Source organism: Moschus berezovskii, chromosome 20, assembly GCF_049115385.1.
Source record: "Moschus berezovskii isolate FMDL1 chromosome 20, NW_MosBer_1.0, whole genome shotgun sequence".
In the NCBI taxonomy this organism is placed as follows: Eukaryota; Metazoa; Chordata; class Mammalia; order Artiodactyla; family Moschidae; genus Moschus; species Moschus berezovskii.
In genome coordinates, this window is record NC_142479.1 from 67,823,889 (window position 1) to 67,849,383 (window position 25,495).

The following is a 25,495-nucleotide window of genomic DNA, read 5'->3' on the forward strand; positions in this document are numbered from 1 at the left end:
ATAAATATTGTGGAAAACCCACGCAGCCACTCACTAATGATGATAAGCCCCCGGGGTTTATAAAGGTCAGCCTGGCTCCTTACAGGTGTGGAGAGAGAGATGTGGGGGGTGCACACTCACACCTCCAGGTGAAGACTGAGGAGCTTGACCTTGCACGAGCTGGGCTTTAAGAACATGATGACAGGGAGCTGCGGAGGGTCAGGGGCTGTGGCAGGATGAGGGAGGTGGGGTGAAACAGGTGGAAGGCTGGGGGCCCTGCCGGGGGGAAGAGACCTGACTTTGGAGCTGGCACCCATCCTAACATTAACACTCCACTGCTCATGTTCCAGGTGAGAAGGGGTGGCGGAGACAGAGATGGGTGGTGAGCCAGCCTCAGCCTCCTGGTGAATTGATGGCTTCTGACTGCTCCCCATGATCTGCAGCGCCTGCCCCCCCAAAGACAGGGGGCCCCTAAGCCCTCACTGAGGGGCAGCTTCTGTCCTGGCAGTAAGGCACGGAGGACGGCCCAGGCCTCTGGGAAAGGGAGGGCTGGCTGGACGGGGAGGTTTTGAGGCTGGAGCAGTGGCCACCCACCTGAGGGATCTCGTCTGCTCGGACGCTCACAGAGCAACCCCCCCATGTGTGGCCGGCCTCATGCTGGCTCTGGACCCAAAGGTGGACAAGGCGCAGCTCCGGGCCTTGAGGAGCTCCCGGTGAGGCCAGGGAACTGCACGCGGATGAGAGTCAGATTAACGCCACAGCAGGGGGTGTTGTGGGGGAAGCCCCAACTCAGCCTTGAGTAAGTGAGCGCCTGTCAGACTCTGCAGCAAGGGGAAGGCACGCAAGGGGTGCAGAGCTGTGAAAAGCACCCAGCGTCTGCGGAGGTCAGTGGCCAGTGAGGGTGAGGTGGTGGTGACAGAGAAAGTTCCAGAAGGGAGTTTAGAGCTGCCTCACACAGACAGAGGCATTCCTAAAGGGTCCTGAGCAGGGAAATGGCAGTCAGGTTAACCTTAAGCCAGACTGAAAGAGTCAAAGACAGAAAAGCCTCATGAACTTGGGGCGAGCCTCATGATGGGAGGCAGCCAGGCTGGACAGTGGGGAGGGGGCTGGCAAGGGGCACCTCTCTGTGGACAAGTGGTCCAGGCGCCCGGGACCATTTGGGCGCCCCCAAATCCCCTGGTGGAAGCCCTCCCTGTTCTCATGCGATGAGATCCAAAAAGGACTAGAAACATTAGAAGTGGGAGGTCTGGGGGCTGGAGGAGAGGAGGCAGGGCAGGGATGTCCCCGTCCAGCTGAGTGCGGTGACATCCGCGGGAAAACGCTGAGCTGGCCCTGGCGGGGAGCCCGGTGGAACGAGGGAGGCACATGAGCCCGGGGCGGGCTCCCAGGCAACCCTCTCGGCAAGAAGAAAACAGGCCTCGGGACTTCCCTGGGGGTCCAATGGATAACAAGCCATGTTCCCACTGAGGGTTCGATCCCTGGCCGGGGAACACAGCGCCAGGTCTCGTAGAGGGAGGCAGGGTTTCTCTAATGGGCAGCAGGGTTTGAAAAGCTGCAGAAGAGGACGGCAACCTCACTCCCCAGGCTCAGCGAACCGAGGCACAGAGAGAACTTCTCAGGCACCGCGGGCCTGGTTCACCGCGTCCCACTCTTCTGCTACTGAAATCTGTCTGCCGAGAACTGCAAACAGTTCTGGGTCCTGGTCTATTTCTGCTGGATGTCAAGGAACAAGAGAGGAGGGGGTACTTGGCATTCCTCCCACCCCTGGGCCAGGCCAACTTATTACATGCTGCCTCACAGACGCGAGGAAGCTGGAGGCACTGGCCGTGTGATACCAGGGCTGGGGAACAGCTGTCGGGACCAGGCTGGGATCCACTGGGCCTTATGGGTCCTCAGAACGGGAGGACTTGAGGGGAACAGGCGGGCAGGTATCACTCTGCATTGTGGACTGTGTTAACGGGAGGTGGGGACCCTCTGGGCCATTGGTCCTGCCGCTTGGCTCCCTTGGGAGAAAGCACCCACATCCCCAGCCATGCAACCTTGGGCTGGGCGGGCCGTGAGCCCCGTGGACCTCAGGACCCACATGGCTGTTGGTGCCTCCAGGAACTGGTTGGCATCTGACTACTGCTGCTGTGACCCCCACCCCCACAGGGACAGGAGGTGGCAGAGCCGTCGCTGCAGGCACCTCGGCCGGATGCGTGGGCACCCCACCCCAACTCCTCCCCCTCATCTCTGCACAGGGACAGCGGGTGGTGGGAACCCGGCTCTTCGCGAGGGCTGGAGTGGAGGAAGTCGGGTGCCTGGACATGGGAGTCCTGCGGCAAGCAAGCACGGGCGGCTGGCTCTACCCATCCCCTGCAGACCGTCGACCTCCAAACAGTTAGGAAAGGGCAGGACTCTTTGCTGGGTGCCCAGTAACCTTAGACATGGGGAGGGGAGCTGGCTGATCAAGGAGCTCTGTTGAGTCAGGTATGAGAAATCTGGCTAAAGACCCCTGGCTTCCTCCCTGGTGGATGGTCAGAGCCCAGAGGCCTCTCCACGGGGCTGGCATGCTGTGGCTCCAGGAGGAAGCACCACCTTCAGGGACCTACTGGCCACGGCAGCAGAGTGATACGGCCGGAGGGCCCCCTCTCTTGGGGACGTTGAGAGTCTGAAAGCGGCCTGATGAGGGCAGCGGAGCAGCTGCATCCCTGCCCAGGAAGAGTCCGCGTGCCGTGGAGCAGCTAAGCCCGCGCCCCATGACTGCTGAGCCTGTGTGCTGCCACCACTGACGCCCGAGCACGGAGGAGGCGGGGTCTTCAGTCTGTGACTAGGGACGCCAGCCTGTTTGTTCCTGGGGGAGGCGCGGCTCGGGAGGGCCCTGACCCCCTGCCTCCCTGGCTGAACCTCGGGAGGCAGATCCAAGGGAGACCAGGGCAGGCCTCTCCCCGGGAGGCTGGGTGTCGGCAAGACCACGTACCGCTGCGAGAGGGCCTCAGCCAGCAGACTTTCTTTCTCAAGGGGGAGAGGACCCAGCATCACCCTTGGAACTGGTGCAAAGTGCCGATTCCTGGGCCGTGCAGTCTGAGGTGCTGCTACATTAGGTCTGGGGTATCACCTAGCAATGTTTTATTTTTTTTTAATAATTTTAATTTATCTTTGGTTGCCCTGGGCCTTCGTTGCAGGCGTTCTCCAGTTGCGGAGAGTTGGGCCACTCTTCTTTTCGGAGCATGGGCTCTAGGTGCGCCGGCTTTGGTAGTTGCCACACCCAGGCTCAGGAGTTGTGGCGCGTGGGCTTAGCCACTCCATGGCACAAGGACTCTTCCCGGACCAGGGATCGAACCCACGTCCCCTGCGTTGGCAGGTGGATTCTGACCCACTGTACCACCAGGGAAGTCTAGGAATTGATATTTTTCATACTTGCCAGTAGTCCTGGAACCAAGCTCTGAGAGCCAGTTGAATGAGACGTGTGTCCTGACCCGGGGTGGGGGGGGAGGGCTGAGCAGCGTTCCTGGAGGCCGGCGGCCTGTCCCTGGAGTGGAGGGCAGCCTCCTAAATGGTGGTGAGCAGTTCTGAGGAGAACTGCTCAGATGTCACAACTTGGTCGGGGTTGGGTGGGGGTGCGGTGAGGCTTCCAGCCATGATCAGCACCCAACCTGGCCCACCGATCACCTCCCTCCTCCTGTCAAGGTTTCCAGAGAACATCTCAATCCACAAGTTCTTCCCGGAGCTCAACTCAGAGGCCCTGCAGTGCCCTGTGGCCTGTCCTTTCGCCTTCACGCAGCATCTGCTCGGTGACGCAATCTGCAGCACCCCTCTCGGCACTGCGAGCCTTATTAAAACTGTGCCTTGGCCTACTCTAACCCATGAGACAGCCCGCCCATGTGCTAATTAATCAGATGTCATCACTGACCTGCACCCTAACTGCTCAGCCCCGTCTCATCACGCCTGAGTCCCAGGCGCCTCTCTGCTGCCTGCACATCCTCTGGGGTTCTTTGGCTCCCGCGTTCTCCTCAGGGCAGGCGTGCAGGGTCTGCAGGTACTTTCAGCCCCTGCACGGTTTGCAGGGCCAGCACCACTGGCTGGGACACGAGCCACACGGAGCAGCGGTTATGACTTTAGAAAGAGTGCTTTATTTAATTAAACCATTACTGCCAGGGCCCTGGGGCACTGTTTAGAAAGACAGCAGATTCTGCTTAGAATAGACACCCTGTACCAGAGCAAACACTGCTCAGGGAGGGGCACGGCCTCCCAAGTCAGCAGGGCTGTTGCAAGGACTATGGACTCATCTGTGCCCCAAAGCAACGGAGAGACGCAGAGCGGGAGGAGGAACACGGTCTGGCATATACAGCTCTGATCCCAGTCAGCACAAAGTATTTAAGAACAACTCATATTATTCTCAGAACTCCCGAGAGGCTGCTACGCTTCCTTGACCACAGTTTGTTCCCAGACTTTTTGGGAAATGAAGCCAAAAAAAAAAAAAAAAGAGAGAGAGCAAGGGAGAGTAGAGATCTGAAATTGACAGCTGGGACATTTCCTTAAAGAATACAAAGTCTTTTTTTTTTTAGCTGTTTGCCCAGAAATGGGAGGTTTCGGAGCAGAGGGGATGCGGAGATGACCAGAGCTGGGGGATTCTGGGAGCTTTCCTGGAGCGGCTTCTTCTTTTTTTCAAAATGAATTAATTTGGTTGAGCTGGCTCTTCATTTGACACACGAACTCTTAGGTGCAGCACGCATGTGGGATCCAGTTCCCTGGCCAGGGATTGAACCCTGGCCCTCTGCATCGGGAGCTTGGAATCCTAACCACTGGACCACCAGGGAAGCCCCTGGAGCAGCTTCTTGAGATGACTGACTGAAAACACACTATACACACACACACACACGGGTCAGTGGTCAAGATCCGCCCGAGGCACTCATGAAGCAAGAAGAACCAGCTTTCTCACCCTCTGATCTCGTTGAGCACAAATAGAGAAGCCTGGCACTCAGGGTGTGCCTGAGATCAGTGTGAAGTATGGATAAAAATGGTCCAGGAAGAGCACAGTGCAGAAGGTCCCCAGCAGGGATGAACACTCCCCACGGAGACCTATTTGGAAGCTTCCCAACCAAATTGGCCTGTGCATGAGCGTGGGCCTTGGATATATTCTTAATGTGCTCTATGAAGCTTTCCTGGCTTGGGGCTGTGTGTGTGTCTGTCTGTCTGTCTGTCTCCGATGTCCACGCCAAATCCATATCAGCCTGTTTCTATACAAGCCCGGCTCTGGATTCCCATACTTTACACACAAACACGCGGATACTAAAATTTACCCAAGAGATGGGCTTCTAAAGGTTCTATTTATAAATACTTAATTTTCACAGAACAGTGTTTTACACACACTAGGGAAACCAAGAACTCAAGAGAAACCTGCCGTGAGTCCTTCTGTAAAATAACAAACTGTTCTGTAACAAGTAATTACCCCCTGAGTTTGTTTTTTACGTTGGGATTTTTGTACGATGGGGCTTCTTAGAAGCCGAGTCTGCCGGCAGAGCCTGCGACCAGCTGTGGCTCACAGATAACTTTCCTCTCTCAGTGCCCTTCTCTGGGACTGGGGAACCGGGGGCAGGGAGAAAGGACAGCAGACAAGCCAAACTGACAGTGTCCCACAGGCCAGGGCAAGTCCTGTCTGTGAGGACGCACTCGTTACTTTCCAAGTGACAGAGGGGGACGTTCTAACAGGGTCAGAAGGGGGTCTCGGGAGCTGGAACCAAGCTCCTTTCGCCCAGCAGGACCGAAGGAAGGCCAGAGGGTCCCAGCTCCCCCGGGGAGTAGCTTCTGAGGCTGGGGGAGGGGGTGGTGGGGACTGTCTTGTGATCTTGACTCCCGCCACTTGGTGTTTTTACTGGGAGCTGGGAGCGGGCGGCACAGGGGAGTCAGCTCCGTCCTCTAAGCTGGCGGGTAAGGCATCAGCCATCGCAGAGGCAGGACGCGGGGAGTGATGGATGGCGAGCTTAACGCCGGCGGACAGAACCCATGTCCCCGAGAGCCGCATTAAGAACAAAAACAACCAGCTTCTCAGTGCACTGGAGGAAGCTGGGTCCAAATGACACAGGGTGCCAGGATTGGGGCGGGGTCACTGTGGTCCAGTGAGGGGGTGGGGGGGTCGCTGTGGTCCAGCGAGGGGCGCTACCTACGTCTCCTTGGAAAGGTGAGGGCTGGTCCGCAGCAACGCTGGGCTGGCACTGGGCATAGGCACCAGTTGGGGGTGATGGCTGCGGGCCCTGGGGGTGCCCTGGCAGGAGCTCCAGAGATAAGCCATAGTGTCCGAGTGAGTGACAGTGTAATCTGAATTTCATTTAAGAAAGGGCGGGGGCTGGGGTGGTGGTGGAAAGCAACAAAACACCAGCGGCCACTCCCTGGATGAGCTGGAGTGGCAGCTCCCCAGGAAAAGGGAGGAAGAGAGATGCCCCTGTGTTATTGATTTCCCTGAAAAAGAAGAGACAAGCTAATCCTTTAAAGTCAGTCATTTCAACCTGAGCGCCGGCCACTGTTTGAGGGTGGAATTTGCTCAACATCGGCATCTGTCTGGGGAGTGAGGCAGAAATGTTTTCTTCCTAGAGACCCAGGATTGCAGGCTGGAAGCAGAGATTGGGCACTTGTGGGGGGTGGGGTCCACGCCCTGGGACACAAGTGTTCCCGGGGTCCCAGAGGAGCTGGCGGACGACCACAGACCCCCACCAAGTCAGGGTGGGCCCAGCCTGGGGTTGGGGGAGCTACTCCACGGGCCACACCTGCAGGGGATTGCCCAGCATGACTGGCGAAAGGGGAGGGAAGGGTGGGGCTCGACAAAACCAGCCTTCCAGGACGTCCCTGGTGGTCCAGTGATTAAGAAACCAGCCTGCAATGCGGGGGACACAGGTGTGACCCCTGGTGGGGGAACCAGGGCCCCAGGCGCCTCGGGGTGGCTGCGCCCGCGTGCCGCAGCTAGAGTCCACGTGCGGCAGGAGACGAAAGACCAGATGCCGCCACAAACATGAAAACAAAACAAACCGACCTTCCTGGAGCCTCGAGAACGGACGAGGTGCAGACGCCAGGGGAGGAAAAGGCAGGGAGGGAAGACGGCGTCCCTGGCGGCCTCGGCGGGCCCCCAAGCGGCCCCCATCCTACAGGGCGGCGCCTGGAAGCCCCAGACCCTGTGAGGCCCCGTCCGCAACCCCCTCCGTGCCCCAGGAGTCCAGGAGCCTCACCCAGCTTGTTCCGGTTTGGTGCTGGGCTGAGTCCCAACGCATGGGACTCAGACAGGGTGATGTCCCCAGACAAGGGACCACCGGGCTGTTTACCGTGCTGAGCGCTCAGCTCTGGATCTGTGGATGGAGCCAACCCCTGACTCCTCTGTGGAGACGGCTCATCCCGCCAGCATGGCGCTCGCCCTCCAGGGCCAGGCCTCCGGTCTCGATGGCCCCTGCTTCCTTCTGGGTCCCCCACCCTGTGCAAATCCGGGCACCCTGCTCACGCTGTCTCCTGTTGGAGTTGTGCTCCGGGGGTGCAGGCTGGTCTCCTGGGATGGTTCCCAAGAACCCCCAGGTCCCATGAAGTCACTGCTGCTGCTGCAACTCGTTGCCTCACCCTGACTTTCCCTCCTCCCTGGTCCCAGAGGCCTCTAGGCCACCTCCTGCCCCAGAACCGGTGAGAATAAACATGCAAGCGATGGCAGCGGTGACCCACTTATTAGCAGATGCCACAGCCCCAGGGCACCGGGGCTGCTGCTGAAATAACAGAGAGGGAGGCTGTGGCAGGGCAGGGAGACGTCCTTGGGCAGATGTGCGGAGATCTAGCTATTCGAGCGAACAGGAGAAGCCCTCCTGGCCACTGAGGAGCGAGGGAAGGCAGGAAGACGGCGGGTCCATCAGGTGGACGGTGGGACGTGCCGACACGGATCACCGAGCAGGCCCCATCCTGGGCAGCCCCGCCCCAACCTCTGCGAACATTAGGCTCTAGGACTGGCCAGCAGGTCCCCTCGTATCTGCGCACTCATTTCTGCCTGAGCTCAGGCCCAGAAGGACCTTCGGCGGTAACCTGAGTCCGAATCAGACTGGCCTGCTCCTTCAGGAAGAAGAGTCCAGTAGGCAGAACCCCCCAGCCCCCTGCAGACCCCAACATATACCCTGCTTCTTCAAGGGGTGTCCGGCAGGAGAGGCCCCTCTGTCTGGCAGAGGGTGGCTACACCACCCTGCCGGGTCACCCAGGCCCTCGAAGTGGATCTCCCAGTTCCTGTGTTCAAGGCAAGCCAGGGTGACCTTGTCCTGGTCCAAAGTGGCCCACAAGGGGCCCCCCGCCTGATGCTACCAGTTTGTGGCTGGGTCTCCAGCCAGGATGAGCTCCGCTCTGCCATCTGCGTGCCCCGGTTCTGCCTGGCCTGGCCTGCTGGGCGGCCGGCACCGCAGCAGCATCGATCTACCTGTGAGCAGTGGAGGTCGCTCCCGCCGCCGGCGAGGAGCCCTCAGTGCTCGGGGAGTCCCACTGCCCCCCAGGACTGCCCTCTGACACTCTCGAGGAGCTGACGCCAGTGGGGCCCAGGGCGTGGGGTGCGAGTGAGGCTGGAAAGGACTGCGGGAACAGGACAAGACAGTCAGGCAGTGCCCTTGACTGGAGGGGACAAGCGACACACGTCCGTCCTGCTTCCAAGACGCTCGGGACAGTCTGATTCCTGGACGGGACTCATTTCCATATGACCCTGCCATTCACCAGTGGCCCCTGACTCCTCCTCACCGTGCAGGAGAATGAAATGCTAAATCCTGACTTTGTTTCCTACCCAAGTCGGAGACGCTACGCAGAAAGAATCCCAGGATGCTCCCCAGCCTGCAGGCAAGGTTGCGGGTTTGAAAGCGCTGGGGCATCAACACTTTCCCATTTGATCCTTCAGAGGAGTGGGGGTGGGGTGGGGTGGTGGGATTGGAGATGGGGCGGGGATCTGAGGATCAGATCCGGATGCTAACTTGCATGGACCCTCTGGATGGGGCCTGGGTCACCGCTGGCCCCAGCTGTGGCATCTTGCTGGGACGCCCAGGGGGCACACGTGACTCGTGGGACCACCCCCGACTTTACAGTGCCCTGTGGCTACTCCAAGGAGGGAGGAGACGGAGAAAGTGACTCAGATCAGCTGCACTGGAATCACAGGATGTGGACGGAGCTCACAGGCCAAGGGGTGGGGGAGAAGGAATTTTCCGTTCGTCACGGTCAAGGGCTTCGGGGAGGCCACTGGTGGCTGCGGGCAGAGGAAGCTCCCTCCTCGCAAGCGCTCGCGATGTTACACACGGGCTGGCCTCCGAAGGCAGCTAATATATCCTGAGTGATCTTGTCCTGCGTGAGCATCTCAGCAGCAGTCCCGGGGAGGCACAGGAGAGACGATTTCCAAGGACTTTCTAAAAGCTAAATCATAAAGTAGAAGCCAGACTATACTGGCCTGGAAAAGACAAGAAGTGGCTATCAGAGATCCTTTGAAACAGGCAGGCTGGACAGGCGCAAGGTTTACCTGAGACAAAGAAGTGACTGTGTCTGGAGTGGGAAAGGGGCCTTAAACCCACCCGCTGTCTTGCCCAACGAGGCAGCAAAACAGCTGGTAGAAAGAATTGCCAAGGGGTGGGTGGGGGTTGGGTGGGCGGCTTCCCTGGTGGTCCAGTGGCTAAGACTCCGCGCTTCCAATGCAGGGGGCCTGGGTTCGATCGCTGGTCAGGGAACTAGATCCCAGCAGCCGAAACTAAGAGTTCACATGCTGTTACTAAAAAGAACCTGCATGCTGCAAGCAAGACCCGGTGCAGCCCAATAAATAAATATTTAAGGAAGGAAAGAAGGAAAGAGCTGTGGTGGGAATCTCTAGCCTGGAGGGACAATCTTCTAAACATGAATGACTGCGGCGGTGGGTGGGGGGTGGGAAGGCGAGGGAAAAGGATGCCCCTCGTCTCCCATGACCTAAGGGCCCACCTCACGGAGCAAGGACACGGGGTGAGCCCCTCAGGCCAGACTTGGGAGGGAAGGCGCCGTTAGCACAGAGCACCCAGGGCCGAGGAAGGAAGCCCACGTCGGCCGACCCCCTTCTTCAGTCACGGGGCCGCTTCCGACGCACTAACAGGGGGCGGCTGGCACAGGGACGGAGCCCCCAGTGTTCAGGGTCAGAAGGCTCGGTGCTGCAGAGGCTGTGGACCCCGGGAGCCACATGTGAAGTTGTAAAGTAACTTCTGAGACGGCGCTGAAGTCCGCCTGCTTGGAGTTTCTCCAAACCAGGCAGATGAGTGTGTCTCAACTGAACACCTGAGCGAACAGAAGCCCCCGGTGGCAGCGGCCGGGGGAGGTGGGAGGGTGTTAACACCCTGCAGGGGAAGGGCTCTGGTTCTGCTCGACCTCACCCCACCCGCCCATCCTGTGTTGTGTGGCTTGTGGGGGCCTGGTGGCAATTAGCGTCATGAGTTATAAGTGTAATATCTGGGAGATGAAGGCAGTAATTAATGCCTGTCTGCTTTCCTGAAGGGTTCCTTCTGTTCGCCCAGAGAGTTATTGAGATTCAGGAAGGGAGGCTTCCATCATGTGGAAGCTTTACAGGACTAAGAGGAGGAACGATTTAATAAGGCAATAATAACGGTGCTAAATAATTCACCAGGCCCGTGGCAGCAGCTGGAACTCCCTGCGCTCCACGTCTGTCTTGCGGACGGGCGGGGGGACGTGCTGGACAGACCCTGCCCAGCCTCCAGCAGCCCCACCGCGGAAGGACCCACCTGAGGGCCTCCCCCGCTGACCCTCAGGCTTGAACCTGCCCCCAGGTCGGTGCTGGGCCTCTTGGACCCTTTCCTCAACCCCCTCCTCTGCAACGTCAGTCAGAGATCCAGACGGGTCCTCACACTCACCGTCGCTTTTGCTAAGTCTGTCACTCACGGTTTGTTGAGATGCTAAGAGGCTACCAGGCCTCCAGTCTTCTGGGGGCCCTGAGGAGTCCTCTGTCTGCCCCCAAGGCTGGGGAATCGGGGGGGGCGCAGCTGGGAAAACCTGCCACCCAGGTCCCACTGGACCTCGGGTGAGATACAGTTCTCCGAGAAGACAGACTCCTGGCTGGAGCCTGACTGTTTCAGAAACAGAGGAAAATGAGTGTCTCCCAGGGCTGGACCACAGGACTACCCTGGGGGCAGGTCTGGAGGGTGGGGCTAAGAAGGCAGAACCAGTCCTGGGGGCTAACCGAATTCAGAGCTGAACAGCACAGCCTTGGCAGAGCTGCGGGAATGGCTGGCAGGATAAGGACAATTAAGAGGCCGGCTCCCTGCCTCTCTCACGGCTCTGCCTCACGCTCCCCCTCAGCTAGGCGGCCACGTGTCAAGCTGTGTGTCACCTGAGGCCCCTAAATCTGTGTCAGGGCTAAGGAGTACCAAGAGGCATCGGAGAGTCTGAACAGATGCTGCACACGCGCGAGGGAACCATCTCTGAGTCCCGCCTGCAAACCAGGCAGAGACAGATTCCCGCCTCTGGTTTATTACCCGAGACTCATGGGGTGTGTCACTCAGCTCCAATTCCCCCCTCCAACCCCCAACCTCTCCGCAACGGCACAAAGAAATCAAGACGGAGCCTGGAGATTCATCTTCCCTTGTCTACAGGGAGCAGGGAAGACGGAGAGCGAGCTGGGCTGAGGGAAGCTGCCCGTAATCAGGGTCTCTGTGAGACAGCTCAGTCCCACCCGCCCAGCCAGGAATCCTGGGATCCACTCACGCACTGGTGGGTTGGGTGGGTGGAAGGTCAAAACAGGAAAAGTTTCCAGAAAACCAGCCCGGGGCCTCTTAACGGGGCTTTGCTAAGCGTGCCCTAAAGCCCTGAGCTAAGTTTATGAGAGCTCGTCACCGTCAACTCTGGAGCTGGCACCGGTCTGAATGCCAGCTTCAGACCACATACGACAGAGACCTGGTGGCCTGGCCACCCTGAGGCTGGCGCTGCAGTGACACGATCCACCTTCCACCAGGACTGAGAGCCCGGAAGCAGCCAGGGTGTGGAGCTGTGTCGACGCTCCTCTCTGGGCAGAGCTCCAGCCGAGTGAAGGCGACGCACAGGCCCGGGTCCCCCCCGGCCACCACTCACCAGGTAGATGCGGTAGGCGTCCATGCGGCGCAGGGGCCCCCAGCACGGGTCCGTGTCGTTGTACTTGGCGTCGGCCTCCACGCCGCACGAGTCATTGCCCAGGGCGCTGCTGATGAAGAGAACGGTGGCTCAGTGGGGGCCTCCCTGCTGGGCCGGAAGCCGACAGAACCTGCCTTTGTCAGTTGTGGGCAATCGCCGAACCTCCACGCCCCACCCCGCATTGCGGCTTCTGGTCCCACGATCTGACCCTGCAGGCTTTCCTGTTTCTGGGGGCAGGCACTGTCCCCTAATTCCGCTGTACTGTTTCTCGGCCACTCAGGAGCCCTCGGTGGGAACCCTGGTCCCCTTCCCAACGGGGCAGGGAAGGGACAGTGGTGAGGAACCTGTCTCTGCAGACCAGGACGCACGGCTGGCCGTAGCACGTGCGAAGAAGGGCTTCGGACACTGACCTGCTGGGGACGCTGATGGAGTCACTCACTGAGACCTGAGTGACACCACCCTGAGAAAACAGTGTCCCAACCGCCCGAGGGAGCCTGCCTGGCTGCAGCTGGTGGGGGCAGGGGCGGGGACACTCACCAGGTCACCTGCATGAGGGAGAAGGGCACGGCCGCGGCGTAGATGGCCAGGTCCCCGTACAGGTAGACGATGATGCAGAAGTAGAACAGGTTGACCCCCACTGGAAGCAACAGAACCATCGGTCAGGGAGCCGCCCGCCTGCTTTTCTCACAACGGCGGCTCGCTCTCTGAGCGGAGTGGGGAAGGCCTCCCCCAAGCCCTGCCTCTCATTCTGGCTGCCTACACCATGATGCTGGCGGGAGACGTGTCTGCTCGTGACTGTCACCTGAGAGCGGGGGGCTGGGCCAGGCTGGATCAGAGAGGTTCTGAACCCAGACCGGCTGCAGAACCAGCGTGGGGCACGGACTGGCCGCGGAGGACCTGGAGGCATCTGCGCTCGGGACATGCTGCCCGGTGAGGGTGGGCAGGGGGCAGAGGGGATGGCCCGAGGCAGGGGCCTGAACCCCAGGGCTGGCCTGGGCTGGGGCTCCTTTGCAGCCACATGCAGGGCTCCAAGATAGAAGACTGAGGGACTGAAAAGCAAGAAGATAACAGGGAGCGGCCCAGCTCCGGAAGCTGAAACTCGCTCAGTCGTGTCTGACTCTTTGTGACCCCGTGGACTCTACAGTGCATGGAATTCTCCAGGCTGGAATACTGGAGTGGGTAGCCTTTCCCTTCTCCAGGGGCTCTTCCCAACCCAGGGATCGAACCCAGGTCTCCTGCATTGCAGGTGGATTCTTAACCAGCTGAGCTACCAGGGAAGCCCCAAAGCTGAAAACAAGAGGGTAAAAAGCCCTGGATAAGGCCAAGTGGCTCCTTCTGAATGTGGCCCATCACCAAGCACCAAGGGCGAGGGTGGCCTGGTGTGCTGGGGGTGGGGAGTGGCTCACTTTCCTTCTTACCAGAATCACTCGCGGGGAGGATGCTGACAAGGAAGGTCTCTCTGCAGAGGCCAACCTTGGTCCCTTTCCCCCAAGGAGGGGCCTGGACTAGGACCCAGGAGCTCAGCTCTGGTCTTAATCCTACCAGCCTCATTTCCCAACCCTGACAAGTCCCTGACCGTCTCTAATCCTGTCTAGTGAGAAGAATTCAGCCTGTGCTAAATTCCACACGTGATTCTGGCTATAAAGACCCGGTATAAAAGTGCCTTAAAAAAGCATCTGGGCCCTACGACCTCAGGGTCACGGCCTAAGCCAGCCTCAAACTCCTGTTCAAACTGAGGGCTTGTTTTCGGTGTCACTGATCTCAAGCTGCTGGTGTCGCCGAGAACATAAAGAAAAATGAAGTGACAGTTCCCTTCTAATCCTGGTGGCTCCAAAGAGTCTCTGGGTCCCCAGGGGTGGTGGGAGGGGAAAGTCAGGGACAAGTTCCTCCTGGGCTATCTGCGATTGGCTCTGCTCCTAGGAGTCTAGGAGGAAAAGACTCAGAAGACACTGTTCTTGGAAGAACCCTGGAGGGCTTCAGAGAGCGCTGACAGCCAAGCTTGGCGGCCCCTCAGGGGTTGTGGGGGGGTCACCGCCTCTCACCCCCGGCTCTGAGTCCGGCTCCCCCTCAAGTCATGCAGTGAGGTCACCGCCCCTCCCCGCTCCCAGCCTTTCCTCCACCCGCAGTGTACTTGTGTCAGCTGTTTATAAACTGCCACTGGCCCTCCCTGATCAATAAATTTCATTACGAGACACAAAGTGGGAGGATCAATGCACTTCCTTGAGGACAGCAGTGACCAGGCCTGGCATTTCTAATTACAGGACTGAGTCTGGACCCCCAGGGAGCCTTGTGTGGAGGGTGGCAGCCCTTCCAAAGGTAACGGGGGTGATCGCTGAATTAGGATTGAGTTGAGCAGTGGTTCCAGTTGGGGGAGGGAGGCGGTGACTGTGCCCCCACCTCCTGCTGGGGACATTTGGCAAAGTCTGAGGACATTTTTGATGGTCAGGACTGGGCAAGTGCTACTGACCACTAGTGGGGACAAGGGTGCTACTCAACATCCTACAACACGCAGGGCAGGCTGCCCAGTGAAGAAGGGTCCAGCCACACGGCAACAGGGCCGAGCTTGAGAAACCCTGGAGCAGACAGGGAAGGGTGTCTTCTGTGTCTGAGCTGCTCTCGAACGAGTATGTTTATTTTCTATCAGTTTCGGGTAACCTAGAAGTCTAGGCTGTGGGGCACACATACACAGCAATACAAAAAAACCCGAAACTGCAAGTTCCCAGAATTCTTAAAGAAATCAGAGCGGACTGTAAAACATGAAGGTTAGGAAGGAGGTTTAAGAGGTGTATGCCCTCGCTTCCGGAGAAGGCAATGGCAATGGCAAGCCACTCCAGTACTCTTGCCTAGAAACTCCCATGGATGGAGGAGCCTGGTGGGCTGCAGTCCATGGGGTCGCTAAGGGTCGGACACGACTGAGCGACTTCACTTTCACTTTTAACTTTCACACATTGGAGAAGGCAATGGCAAGCCACTCCAGTAGTATTGCCTAGAAACTCCCATGGATGGAGGAGCCTGGTGGGCTGCAGTCCGTGGGGTCAATAAGGGTCGGACACGACTGAGCGACCTCACTTTCACTTTTCACTTTCACACATTGGAGAAGGAAATGGCAACCCGCTCCAGTGTTCTTGCCTGGAGAATCCCAGGGACAGGGGAGCCTGGTGGGCTTCCGTCTATGGGGTCACACAGAGTCGGACACGACTGAAGTGACTTAGCAGCAGCAGCAGCAGTAGCCCTCGCTTCGATGTGCACTCTGTTTCGAAGCTTGCGTGTGGTGGGAGGCTGTGCAGTGGCAGTCTCTGATAACGAGACGGGGAGAGAGCATCAGGACGAAAGAAGAGCACAGAGGGCCCAGACACAGCCAGTCTCATTCTCATGAGTTCTGAGAGTTCTCCCTGAGGCTGGTCTGCTGGGGAGGGCGGAGGCAGGCTCTGGGGTGACCTCGATCACCAACTCCCGTCACACCCCACCACGGTAATGAGTGGATGCTTGGCATCCTAAGAAACAGCCAAGAAGATTCTAGTTTCCACAGTCCCCGCCTTGGCTCCAGCTCAGCGCAGCCACATTCAAGACTGGAAACAGCCAGTGGAGATGCTCCCCTCTGCACACAGGGGGCTTGGACGAAGGGGCAGAAAAATCTCCTTAGGTAACTGCAAGGTCAAGCATTTCCTGGGATGTGTCTGACTCTCTGTGAAGGTTCGGGCATTACAAAAACTAAACCCTTTAACAGATCATCTCCCAGAAGAACAAGACTTGGAATGGAGGCCTAAGATGTTGTTCCTAGGACAACCGACACGGACAGCAGCATCTGAGCTGGCCACTGTCCTTGAATCCCACCGGGCAGCAGGTGGAGCACGCCGGGAGGTCACGATCAGCCCTGCAGAGTCCAGACGGCGGCCCTGAGCACGGGCTCCTGGCGCCCTCTGCTGGCCACTGTGAAGACACCCTCCCCACACACAGCCGCACGCCACCCTGCTGTCACTACACGGTGGGTGCTCCGTGCTGTCCTAGACACAACAGTCCAGAAGAAAAGAGAAGCAGAGGCAATCAAGAAAGAGGCAGAGAACCACCAGCCGCCTCCACTGGAAAGCTGTCTGGGACCCAACCTGTATGAGCCATAGTTGGTACTGAAAGTTGGTCAGTCGTGTCCGACTCTTTGTGACCCCGTGGACTATACAGTCCATGGCATTCTCCAGGCCAGAATACTGGAGTGGGGAGCCTTTCCCTTCTCCAGGGGATCTTCCCAACCCAGGGATCGAACCCAGGTCTCCCACATTGCAGGCGGATTCTTTACCAGCTGAGCCACAAGGGAAACCCAAGAACACTGCAGTGGGTAGCCTATCCCTTCTCCAGGGGATCTTCCTGACCCAGGAATTGAACTGGGGTCTCCTGCATTGCACACGGATTCTTTACCAGCTGAGCCACAAGGGAAGCCCCCAGAGTTGTAAGTTGTTGTTTTTTAGTGTCTGACTCTTTGAGACCTCATGGACTGTAGCCCACCAGGCTCCTCTGTCCATGGGATTCTCCAAGCAAGAATACCGAAATGGGTTGCCGTTTCCTTCTGTGGGGGATCTTCCTGACCCAGGGATTGAACCCATGTTTCCTGCATTGGCAGGAGGGTCCTTTACCACTAGCTGCTTCATTATTCCCGATACACTGAACAGGGAGGGAACCAAGAGAACACCTTGGTTCAGGGGTTCAGGCCTCCCAGCAAGGTGGCTTCTCAGGCCAAGAATCTGTTCCTCCCTCTCCCGTGCCCCGTTCTCAGGCGAGGTGGAACCCCCGACCCTGGAGCCCCGGCCCGCGGGAAGGCACCAGCTTTCCCTGCCCGCTCCCCACGCGGAGAAAGCACCCCACCTTTATTGAAGAACATGGAGGCCATCTGTCCCATCTCCACCCGGTCTGTGATCTCGAAAAGGTTTGATCCGCGCCTCTCTGTGGAGCCAAGGGGAAAGAGGCGGTGTTATTTTTTCCCACGAGGAGGGGTGCTGGGCTCACTGAATCCTCCAGAATAATGAAATCCCAAGGAGCTCAAACTCTTAAGAAAACTTTTCCTTGTGTTTCCTGCTTGAAACATTTTTAAAAACACCCATAGAGGAGGCTCCCTGGTGGTCAGGACTCTGAGCTTCCATCGCAGGGGTCACGGGTTCGATCCCTGGTCGGGAAACGAAGATCCCATGTGCCCCTAAGTGCAGCCAAAAATAAATAAAGGAAAAAAGAAAATGTCTATAGAAAGGGAGCAAGGGATGCTCACTGTGGGGTGAGAGGGAAGGTGGGGGTGCCTCCCTGGCTCAGCTGGGCTCTGGGTGTGTGTCTGTCCCGTGGGACAGGAAGGAGAGAAGTTAGAGATCCGACATGGACTCAGGCTTCCAGGGGCTGAGGTCAAGGGCCCTCTCCACACTGCAGACAACAGTTGGCGGCAGATCCAGCAGTGGGGAGCCTGGCCCGGCTCTAGGGCTGCTGTTTCAGGGCCGCAGCCCCGCTGTATATTTCCTGCTGCCTTCCCAGGATCAGCCCTCAGCTGGGAAGCGCTCTCTGCAGGGAGAACCCCCGGCCCCGCCCTGAGCCCTCTCCATGAGGAAGGGGAACCCTGTGGGCCAGAGGGGAGCGTGGCCCAGCCTGGAACCCCAAGACTTACGCACAGACAGGATGGGCCGTTTCTCCGCCCGCTCGTAGCTGTCCTGGGCGAGAACGTCGCTGTCGGAGGCCGAGGAGGAGGAGTCGTCGTCTTCCTCCTCCTGGGAGGGGTGGGATGCGGAGGGTGAGGAATTCCGGAAAGAAAAGGGGACACCCAAGGGCGAGCCTGCTTGCTGTGTTCTCTCTTCCTAGAAGGCATCTGAGCAGGGAGCTCTCCATACTCCCGGCTGTCCCATCAGAGGGTCAGAGGCGCTCAGAGGGAGAGGTGTAGCATGGGTCCTGGGATGAAGGTTCCCAGGTCAGAGGGAGGAGGGAGCAATGAGGGGATGCCGGAGAGCACTGGGGAGGAGGGAGCAACAGCAGAGGCTGTGCATATTCTGGAAGCTGACATGGCTGCGAACTTCAGCTCCTCGCTAGGGTCCAGAGGGGGTCCAGGTTCTGGAGAAGGAAATGGCAACCCCCTCCAGAATTCTTGCCTAGAGAATTCCTTGGACAGAGGAGCCTGGTGGGCTACAGTCCATGGGTCACAGAGTCGGGCACGACTGAGTGCCTTTATTTAACGTTTCCAGGTCCCAGAGCTGCCCATGGTCAGGAGGGGGGAGCAGGGGAGGCCTAGCCTGCTCTCTGCACTTGGCAGCCCCACGGCCGGAGCCCAGGGTGGCCCACACACCTGGTGGGTTTCCATCCTCTTCCAGCGGAGCTGAGCGTTGGCCGCCCCCATGGCCTCCACCACGAAGGTAGTCGTCACAAAGCTGGAGGAAAAGGCCACGGGTTAATCACCAAAGGCAGGGAGGAGGTTGGAGGAGGTACAAAATAAAAGGCAAAGCCATTGAAAACTGGACCCACCAACCAGCCAGCCCAAAGCATTCTCTCTGGTGAGGAAGGGACCGCAAGTCCCGGGATGGGTCTGACCCCGTAAGAAGGTGTGTGTGCCTCCACGGCGCCTCATGGGCTCGCCCTGATGTCTGTTTCTATTTAGAATGTATTCTCAGTGCACAGGAGACCAGGGTGTGAATCAAGCTGATGGGAAGGAGAGGGTGTGGCCTTGGTGGGGAGGTGACTCGGGGGCGAGGCGGTATAGCACCCCAGGAGGCGCCTGTTGGGGGCAGAGGTGGGAGAGATGGGGGGCAGAGAGACAGCAGGTGAGACTCTACACTGGGAGGAGGAGGCTGATCCACAAGGGGACTGCCCGGGGCTTCAGGGAAGGGCAGTGGGCAGCTCTCACGTCTCCTCGCTAGCCAAGCGGTCAATCCCAGTTACACATGCTGATGAACGGAGCACAGGTGTGGATGACTGAAAAGGATGCTTGGCTCTGGAATCACCCTCCCCTTTTTACTTCGTCGGGGTGCGGGTGGGGGTGGGGGTTACTTTAACTTTCCTAATAATCTGGCTAATACTAAAATAATTGTTATTTTAATGTTAGCCATTAAAATAAAGAAAGAAAGAATGCAATAAGTCAACATATTTAATTAATATGTTAAAACATATTAACAAATATTTTAATAGCCTAATAATCTGGCCCGAATCAAAACAGAGATTGGGAGGTGGCATCAGACCTTTGTGAGAAGTGAGACTAGCGCGAAGAGAATCTACTTTTCTTAAGGAAACCAGAGAGACCGGGGAGACAGCAAGAATGCTCTGCGAGCAGACATTACGGGGCAGGGCCAGGGCTGTGTTCCTGCTGCTAAAACCTGAGTGACCCCACCCCTGCTGAAATGGAGCGGGTGGAACATTCAGGAACATTCACCTCCCTCTTTCTTGAAGCCGCTGGGCAGGCGGGTTTGCCGCAGGGCCCCCCGGCTCACCTTGGGTGCTGGCACCTGCCGCAGGCTGGCAGTCAGGCGGTGGGGACAGGGGCAGGGGGAGGGGTGCCCAGGAGTTAACCCACACCCAGTGGGGGAGGGGCAGCCAGCCCTGAAACTCCAGCCACCGCAGCTCCTCCTAGAAAGGTTTCTCATTATCTTGCCTAAGTGACCATTTTAAGGGTTTTCCATTGCCTCTTCTTTTGGGAAGTAAAACTAAAATCCATCTTAATTAAGGCATAAAGAGGCTCTCGTGGCTGCATGAAGCCAGCTCGTGGATCGTGTTGGAATATAATGTGTTTGTGGGGGCGTGGCGGCCCCTGCCTGGGCGCCCCCAATAACCGCTTCCCTTTCAGGCGGCTGCCTGCGCTGAAGGTCCTTTGAAGGGGACGGCGGAGTCACAGGAGGACAAGGATGTCTAGGGCTCCTGGCCACAGAGCTTGCAGGACGTAATGAGCCCACAGTACCTGGAGGCTATATACAACCCCCAGGGGGAAACATGGGAAGAAAGGGAAAAACAGGGACCTTTTCCCGCCCGTGCAGCCTCCTGTAGGTCTTAGTTGGCTTCAGCTACTAAATTCTGCGGGGTTTCCTGGGCGGCTCAGTGGTAAAGCATCCACCTGCCAATGCAGGAGACGTGGAGTCAATCCCTGGGTCAGGAAGATGCCCCGGAGGAGGAAACGGCAAGCTCCTCCAGTATTCTTGCCTGGAAAATTCCATGGACAGGGAAGCCTGGCGGGCTACAGCCCACGGGGTTGCAAAAGAGCAACTAGACAAGTGCTTTCTTGCTTAGTGACTAAACAAGAACAACAAAATCCCTCTCCAGCCTGGGCCCCTGCCTGTGAGTTCCCTGAGGAGCAGCCTGTAGACGCACCAGCTGAACCACACACACCTGCGGGCGCCCCGAGGGCTGGGCCTCCTGTTTGCTGCTGGGCACGAAGCCGTGTGGGATTAACACCTGCATATGACTGCACCTGCCTGCTTATCGCTGCTTGGTGAAACTATCTTAAACAAACTCTAAATTCCGAGCTGATTGCCTGGATCACCTGAAACATTAGCTGGCATCTCTTCTGTGGCTGGGTGGGAATTTCTCAGGGAATGAACGTGGATGGTCACATTCAGCAATTATGGGCACGGCAGAGAAGGAAAGCCAGCCAGGGAAGAAACATGTGAGCCCCACGTGAGACATCCTGGAGCCTACCTGGAGGTCTTTGCTTGGTTTTTTTTTTCCTACTAATGTCTTGCTGTGCCTCGGGGTATGTGGGATCTTAGTTCCCTAACCAGGGATGGAACCTGTGTCCCCTGCAGTGGAATCTCAGAGTCTTAACCACACTGGACCACAAGGGAGGTCCCTAGAGGTCTTAACTTTCCAGTGATCGGGGGTGGGCAACTACTCCATCAGAATGAACCCCCACCCCGCCCCAAGACCTTTGGGCCTCCTCTCCTTGCTCTGCAAACCTATTACTAGATGTCTCTGTCAGACGGATGGAGAGAGTTCGGGCTCCCTGGGGAGGTGCCCCCAGTTTCACCCCCAGCACCCCCACTCCAGGATGGTCTCTTACCTCATGAAGCCCAGGAATATCAGCAGCACCAGGCTGACCAGCCACCCAGCTGTGGCAAAGGCCTTGGGCATGGTGAGCGCACCGGTGCCCACGATAAGGTTGAACATATACACCAGTCCGACCTGGAACCGAGAGAGGCAACATCTGAGCCCAGAAACTGACAAGCCTCACCACCCCCAACGGCTCCCAAGGGTGACCCTGGGTGATGACAAAACCCGTGGAGGCCAGGAGGCCTTAGCCAGGAGGGCACATAAGAAGGGAGGGTTCCTCTTGGGTTCCAGGGAGGCAGGATCTGCAGCCGGACTCTGGGCGACCAAAGCCCGTGGTCCATCCGTCTTTTCAAAATGTCTCTGGGGCTCGGTTTACCCTCCTCTTTCCCGTCTTCACCCCCATCACTCCATCAGTGAACATTATTCGGAGCTGCGTCTTAGATGGTAGCTCTCTGCTCAACCCGACTCACGGGTTTCCTGAGGGTGGGCCAACATGTCTGGGGTAACCTGGCACACAGACCAACCCACACTGCTGACCCTCCAAAAGAATCCTACTTTTCCAAGACCACTGAGCATGCGACCCAGTCCTCCTCCCCACCCATCCTTGCAACTCCCCTTTGGGACATCAACATTCATGCTGGTTCCCTTTTCCCACCCTCAGTTTTCCCAGTGGTCCAGTGGTTAGGACTTGGTGCTTCCCCTGCTGGGACTCAGGTTCAATCCCTGGTTGGGGAACTAAGATCCTCCTGCAAGCCTTGTGGCAGGGCCGAAATAAAATAAAATAAAAAAAAACAACAATTGAGATATAATAATTCACGTGCCGTAAAATTCAGCCGTTTAAAGTACACAGGTTTTCAGTATATTCACAAGTTCTGCAGTCAGCACCACCATCTAATTCCATTTCATTACCCCCCAAAGAAACCCCCTACTCACTGGGAGCCACTCCCAACTTCCTGTCACCCGTGGCAACCCACCTCCCAGTGGAACTGCTGAGTCACTGACTTCAGGTTTGAAGCTTAACTTGAGTTCACACCAACTCGACCCCAGCTCAGCTAATTCCAATGATTCCGTTTTCAAGATCTCCACCATGAAATTATTTTCTTTGACCCGAAGCCTCTGCAGCCACACCCTGTCCACCCTCACCCAGCTGCCTTTGTGCTCCCTGTGTTGCCCAGTCCCCGCCGTGCCCCCCGCAGGCCTCCCGCTCCGCCGCGGCCTCCCTGACAGTCGGCTGGCTCCTGAAAGCTCGCACTGCCCCGCCAGCTCCCCACGTCTTCCCTGCTCTAACCTTTCTGACCCCGGGCCTCGGAGAGGAATCAGCACCCGCTTCCTCAGTTCCCTAATAAGAAGCTGCTAAAGGCCCCTGGAACTAAAAAAAAAATCCTAACGATGATGGGACTTCCCTGGTGGTCCAGTGGCTGCTGCTGCTGCTGCTAAGTCGCTTCAGTCATGTCTGACTCTATGCGACCCCACAGACAGAAGCCCACCAGGCTCCCCCATCCCTGGGATTCTCCAGGCAAGAACACTGGAGTGGGTTGCCATTTCCTTCTCCAAAGCATGAAAGTGAAAAGTGAAAGTGAAGTCTCTCAGTCGTGTCTGACTTTTAGCGACCCCATGCATTGCAGCCTACCAGGCTCCTCCATCCATGGGATTTTCCAGGCAAGAGTACTGGAGTGGGGTGCCATTGTCTTCTCCGGGTCCAGTGGCTAAGACTCCGCATTCCCAAAGCAGGGGCCCAGAGTCCATTCCTGGTCAGGGAACTAGCTCCCACCTGCTGCAACTAAGGCTCAAAGGTTGCAACTCAAGATTCCGAACGCTGTAACTAATATCCGATGAAGCCAAATAAACAAATAAATAATAAATAGCTTTTTAAAAAATTAAAAAAGCAATTCTAACACTGAGTCCTCTGACAGATGAGGGTCCCTTCCCCTGTGGTCGGCGGCATCAGATTTTCTTTCCTCCTCACAGTGGACTTGCGAGCACGTCCCACGTAAAGGTTCCAAACTTCAGTCTCCAAAACCCAGACCCGGGGCTCCCATCTCTCTCAAGTGAAGGCTGTACCTCTAGCCATGCTGCAGAGGTAACGGAGACCATCCGACGCACACTCCCCAAGCCTCACTCCTCCCTTTCTCTTCTCCCTGCATGGAGCAGCTTGCAGGATCTCAGTTCCCCAACCAAGGATTGATCCCTGGTCCCTGGGTCTACGGCAGTGAAGGCACCAGTCCTAACTGCTGGAACTCCGGGGAATTCCCAAGCCTCGCTCCTTCTGAACTCAAACATCGGTGCCTCCTCCATTCCCCCCTCAACTACCGCAATGAGAAACCCGAGCAACAAGAGTAGCCCCCGCTCCCTGAAACTGGAGAAAAGCCCACGCAGCAACAAAGACCCAGCGCAGGCAAAAAATGAGATAAAAAAGAAGCGGCAGCTATATCCTCTGCCTTCATTTCCCGCAGTTTGTGGTTTCCATCCCTAGAACTCTCTTGAAACTGCGTTCTTAAAAATCACCAATGACCAAACAAAAAACAAGTCGAAAAGAAAAATATAGTCACCAACGGCCTCCTAACCCAACGGCTGTGTTAGTCTTTAACCTTTCTTACAGTTCTGACATCGGCGGTCGCTTTCTCTGTGTCTCGTCCTCAGCAACATCACTCGATCCTACGGCTTTACTTATCACGGGGGAAAGAAGAGGACTGTGCTTCTTTTAGCGAACCTTTCTGCCTGCGAGTCCCCTCCACCGAGACACCTCAGAATGGCCCCAGAACCGCCTTCCCCTCCATATCTCAGAGCTGGCGATTTTATTCCTAGGAGCCTTCGCAAAAGCACTTGCATAATTCTTTGGAACCGTCCCTCTTCCGTCAATCATCAGGCGAGGTGTACAGAACTGACGGAAAAACTGGACTTCAAGAACATGACTGACTTCCATGGGGTTGGACGAACTGACGAGTAGGATGCTCAAGTGTGTGACTTCTTGACTAAAACAGGATTGACTGGGGAAGGCGGGGGCGGGGGCAGGGAGGCCAACTTAGGAGGTCGGGCTGAACATACACAGGTAACTATCCATGAAAAATCGACAAGCACCTACCATGCAGCACAGAGTCTGTTGTGGGTACTGCTCTCTTTATAATGCAAATGAATCACTTCTGGCCTGAACTAGGACAGCAGGCTCCTAACTGATCTCCACTAAACCGTGTGCTGCATTCTAAATCACAAACACTAAATCAGGACCCCGTTCTCAGACGAGCCGCAGTTGGATTTAAAAGGAAGAAGAGAAGTAAGGAGTGTTGGTCACCACGCTGGGGCCTGTGACAGGGAGGCGGGAGGGGCTAGGCGGTGGTTAGGAAGGGAGATAGGCCTCGGGGCAGGGGTTGATTGGCTGTCGGAGTGCTGGACAAACGGGAGGGCGTCCTCTAGAGAGGACACAGCTCTGCCCAGGGCACCAAGCTCCTGTGCCTCCCACCCAGCCCCTCAACTCCCCCACCCCCCACGGGACGGGGGCAGGGGGGGAGGCGGTGCCTACTCCAATGCCACTCCCACTACAAAGCCCTTCCCAGTCTCCCAAGTCCATCTTGCTCCCAGTCTCCAAGCCCTGGATTGAGAGCACTTCTGATGCCCTAGTTTGGGTTTTTGGTGTTGATGTGTTTATCTTTCCCCTGTTACTAAATCTGAGGCTTGCTGTCTCACTGCGTCTCTCTGCATTTCTTGGGGTGCCTGGCAGACGGCCTCGAGATGGGCAGCCTCGGTGGCCCCGGCTCAGTTCCCTCTGCCGTGAATCTGATGGTCTTCGTCCCAGTCTCACTCTGATCCCGGAGGCAGATCCCAGTCCTGCGTTAAACATCCCAGTCTCATCTCGATCCCTAGATGGATCCCAGAAGGATCAAGAGAAGTTGAGCTGTCCTCCTCTGGCTCTCGATTGGATCACACCACCAGCATGAGGTGGTTCCCCTGCCGAGAGTCCTGGCCCAGGGTGATGTTGCCAGAGTAACTGTGAGGGTGACAGCTGACCTTCTGAATTGATTTTTCAAAGATGTGAACGTCCTCAGGCTAACGTTGACTTTGTGTGTGTTAGTTACTCAGGCATGTCCGAATTTTTGCAACCCCATGGACTGCAGTCTGCCAGGCTCCTCTGTCCATGGGATTTCCCAGGCAAGAATACTGGAGTGGGTTGCCACTTCCTACTCCAGGAGATCTTCCTGACCCACGGTTCGAACCTGAGTGGATTTTTTACTGCTGAACCAGCTGGGAAACCCCAACTTCGACTTTTGCTGGGGTTAATTTCAATCACCGGCACTTGGAGGGGAGTACCTCCGGGTGTGGGTGTGGGTCCGTGAGCTCGCTTACTCAACAGCTACTGAGAGTGTCCAGTGATCCTGGCCCTCTGCTCAGAACCTGGGGGACGACAGGGAGCAAGACAGGCAAGAGGAAATGG

General features: G+C 57.3%; 1 protein-coding gene across 3 annotated transcripts in view; it reads right to left on the reverse strand.

Annotated features, from left to right (window-relative positions):
* Positions 1-25,495, reverse strand: part of SLC38A12 (solute carrier family 38 member 12) — a 53,374-nt gene that overhangs the window by 22,059 nt on the left and 5,820 nt on the right. For 2 of the 3 annotated variants that reach the window (XM_055408647.2, XM_055408648.2), the window contains exons 3-8: positions 21,080-21,201; positions 18,386-18,467; positions 17,717-17,816; positions 16,936-17,013; positions 12,619-12,718; positions 12,043-12,151 (exon numbers count right to left, since the gene is read on the reverse strand). In XM_055408647.2, the coding sequence (XP_055264622.2) occupies positions 12,043-12,151; positions 12,619-12,718; positions 16,936-17,013; positions 17,717-17,816; positions 18,386-18,467; positions 21,080-21,201 (591 nt within the window). The remainder of the gene's footprint in view (positions 1-12,042; positions 12,152-12,618; positions 12,719-16,935; positions 17,014-17,716; positions 17,817-18,385; positions 18,468-21,079; positions 21,202-25,495) is intronic. The other variant, XM_055408649.2, reaches the window with a different exon arrangement.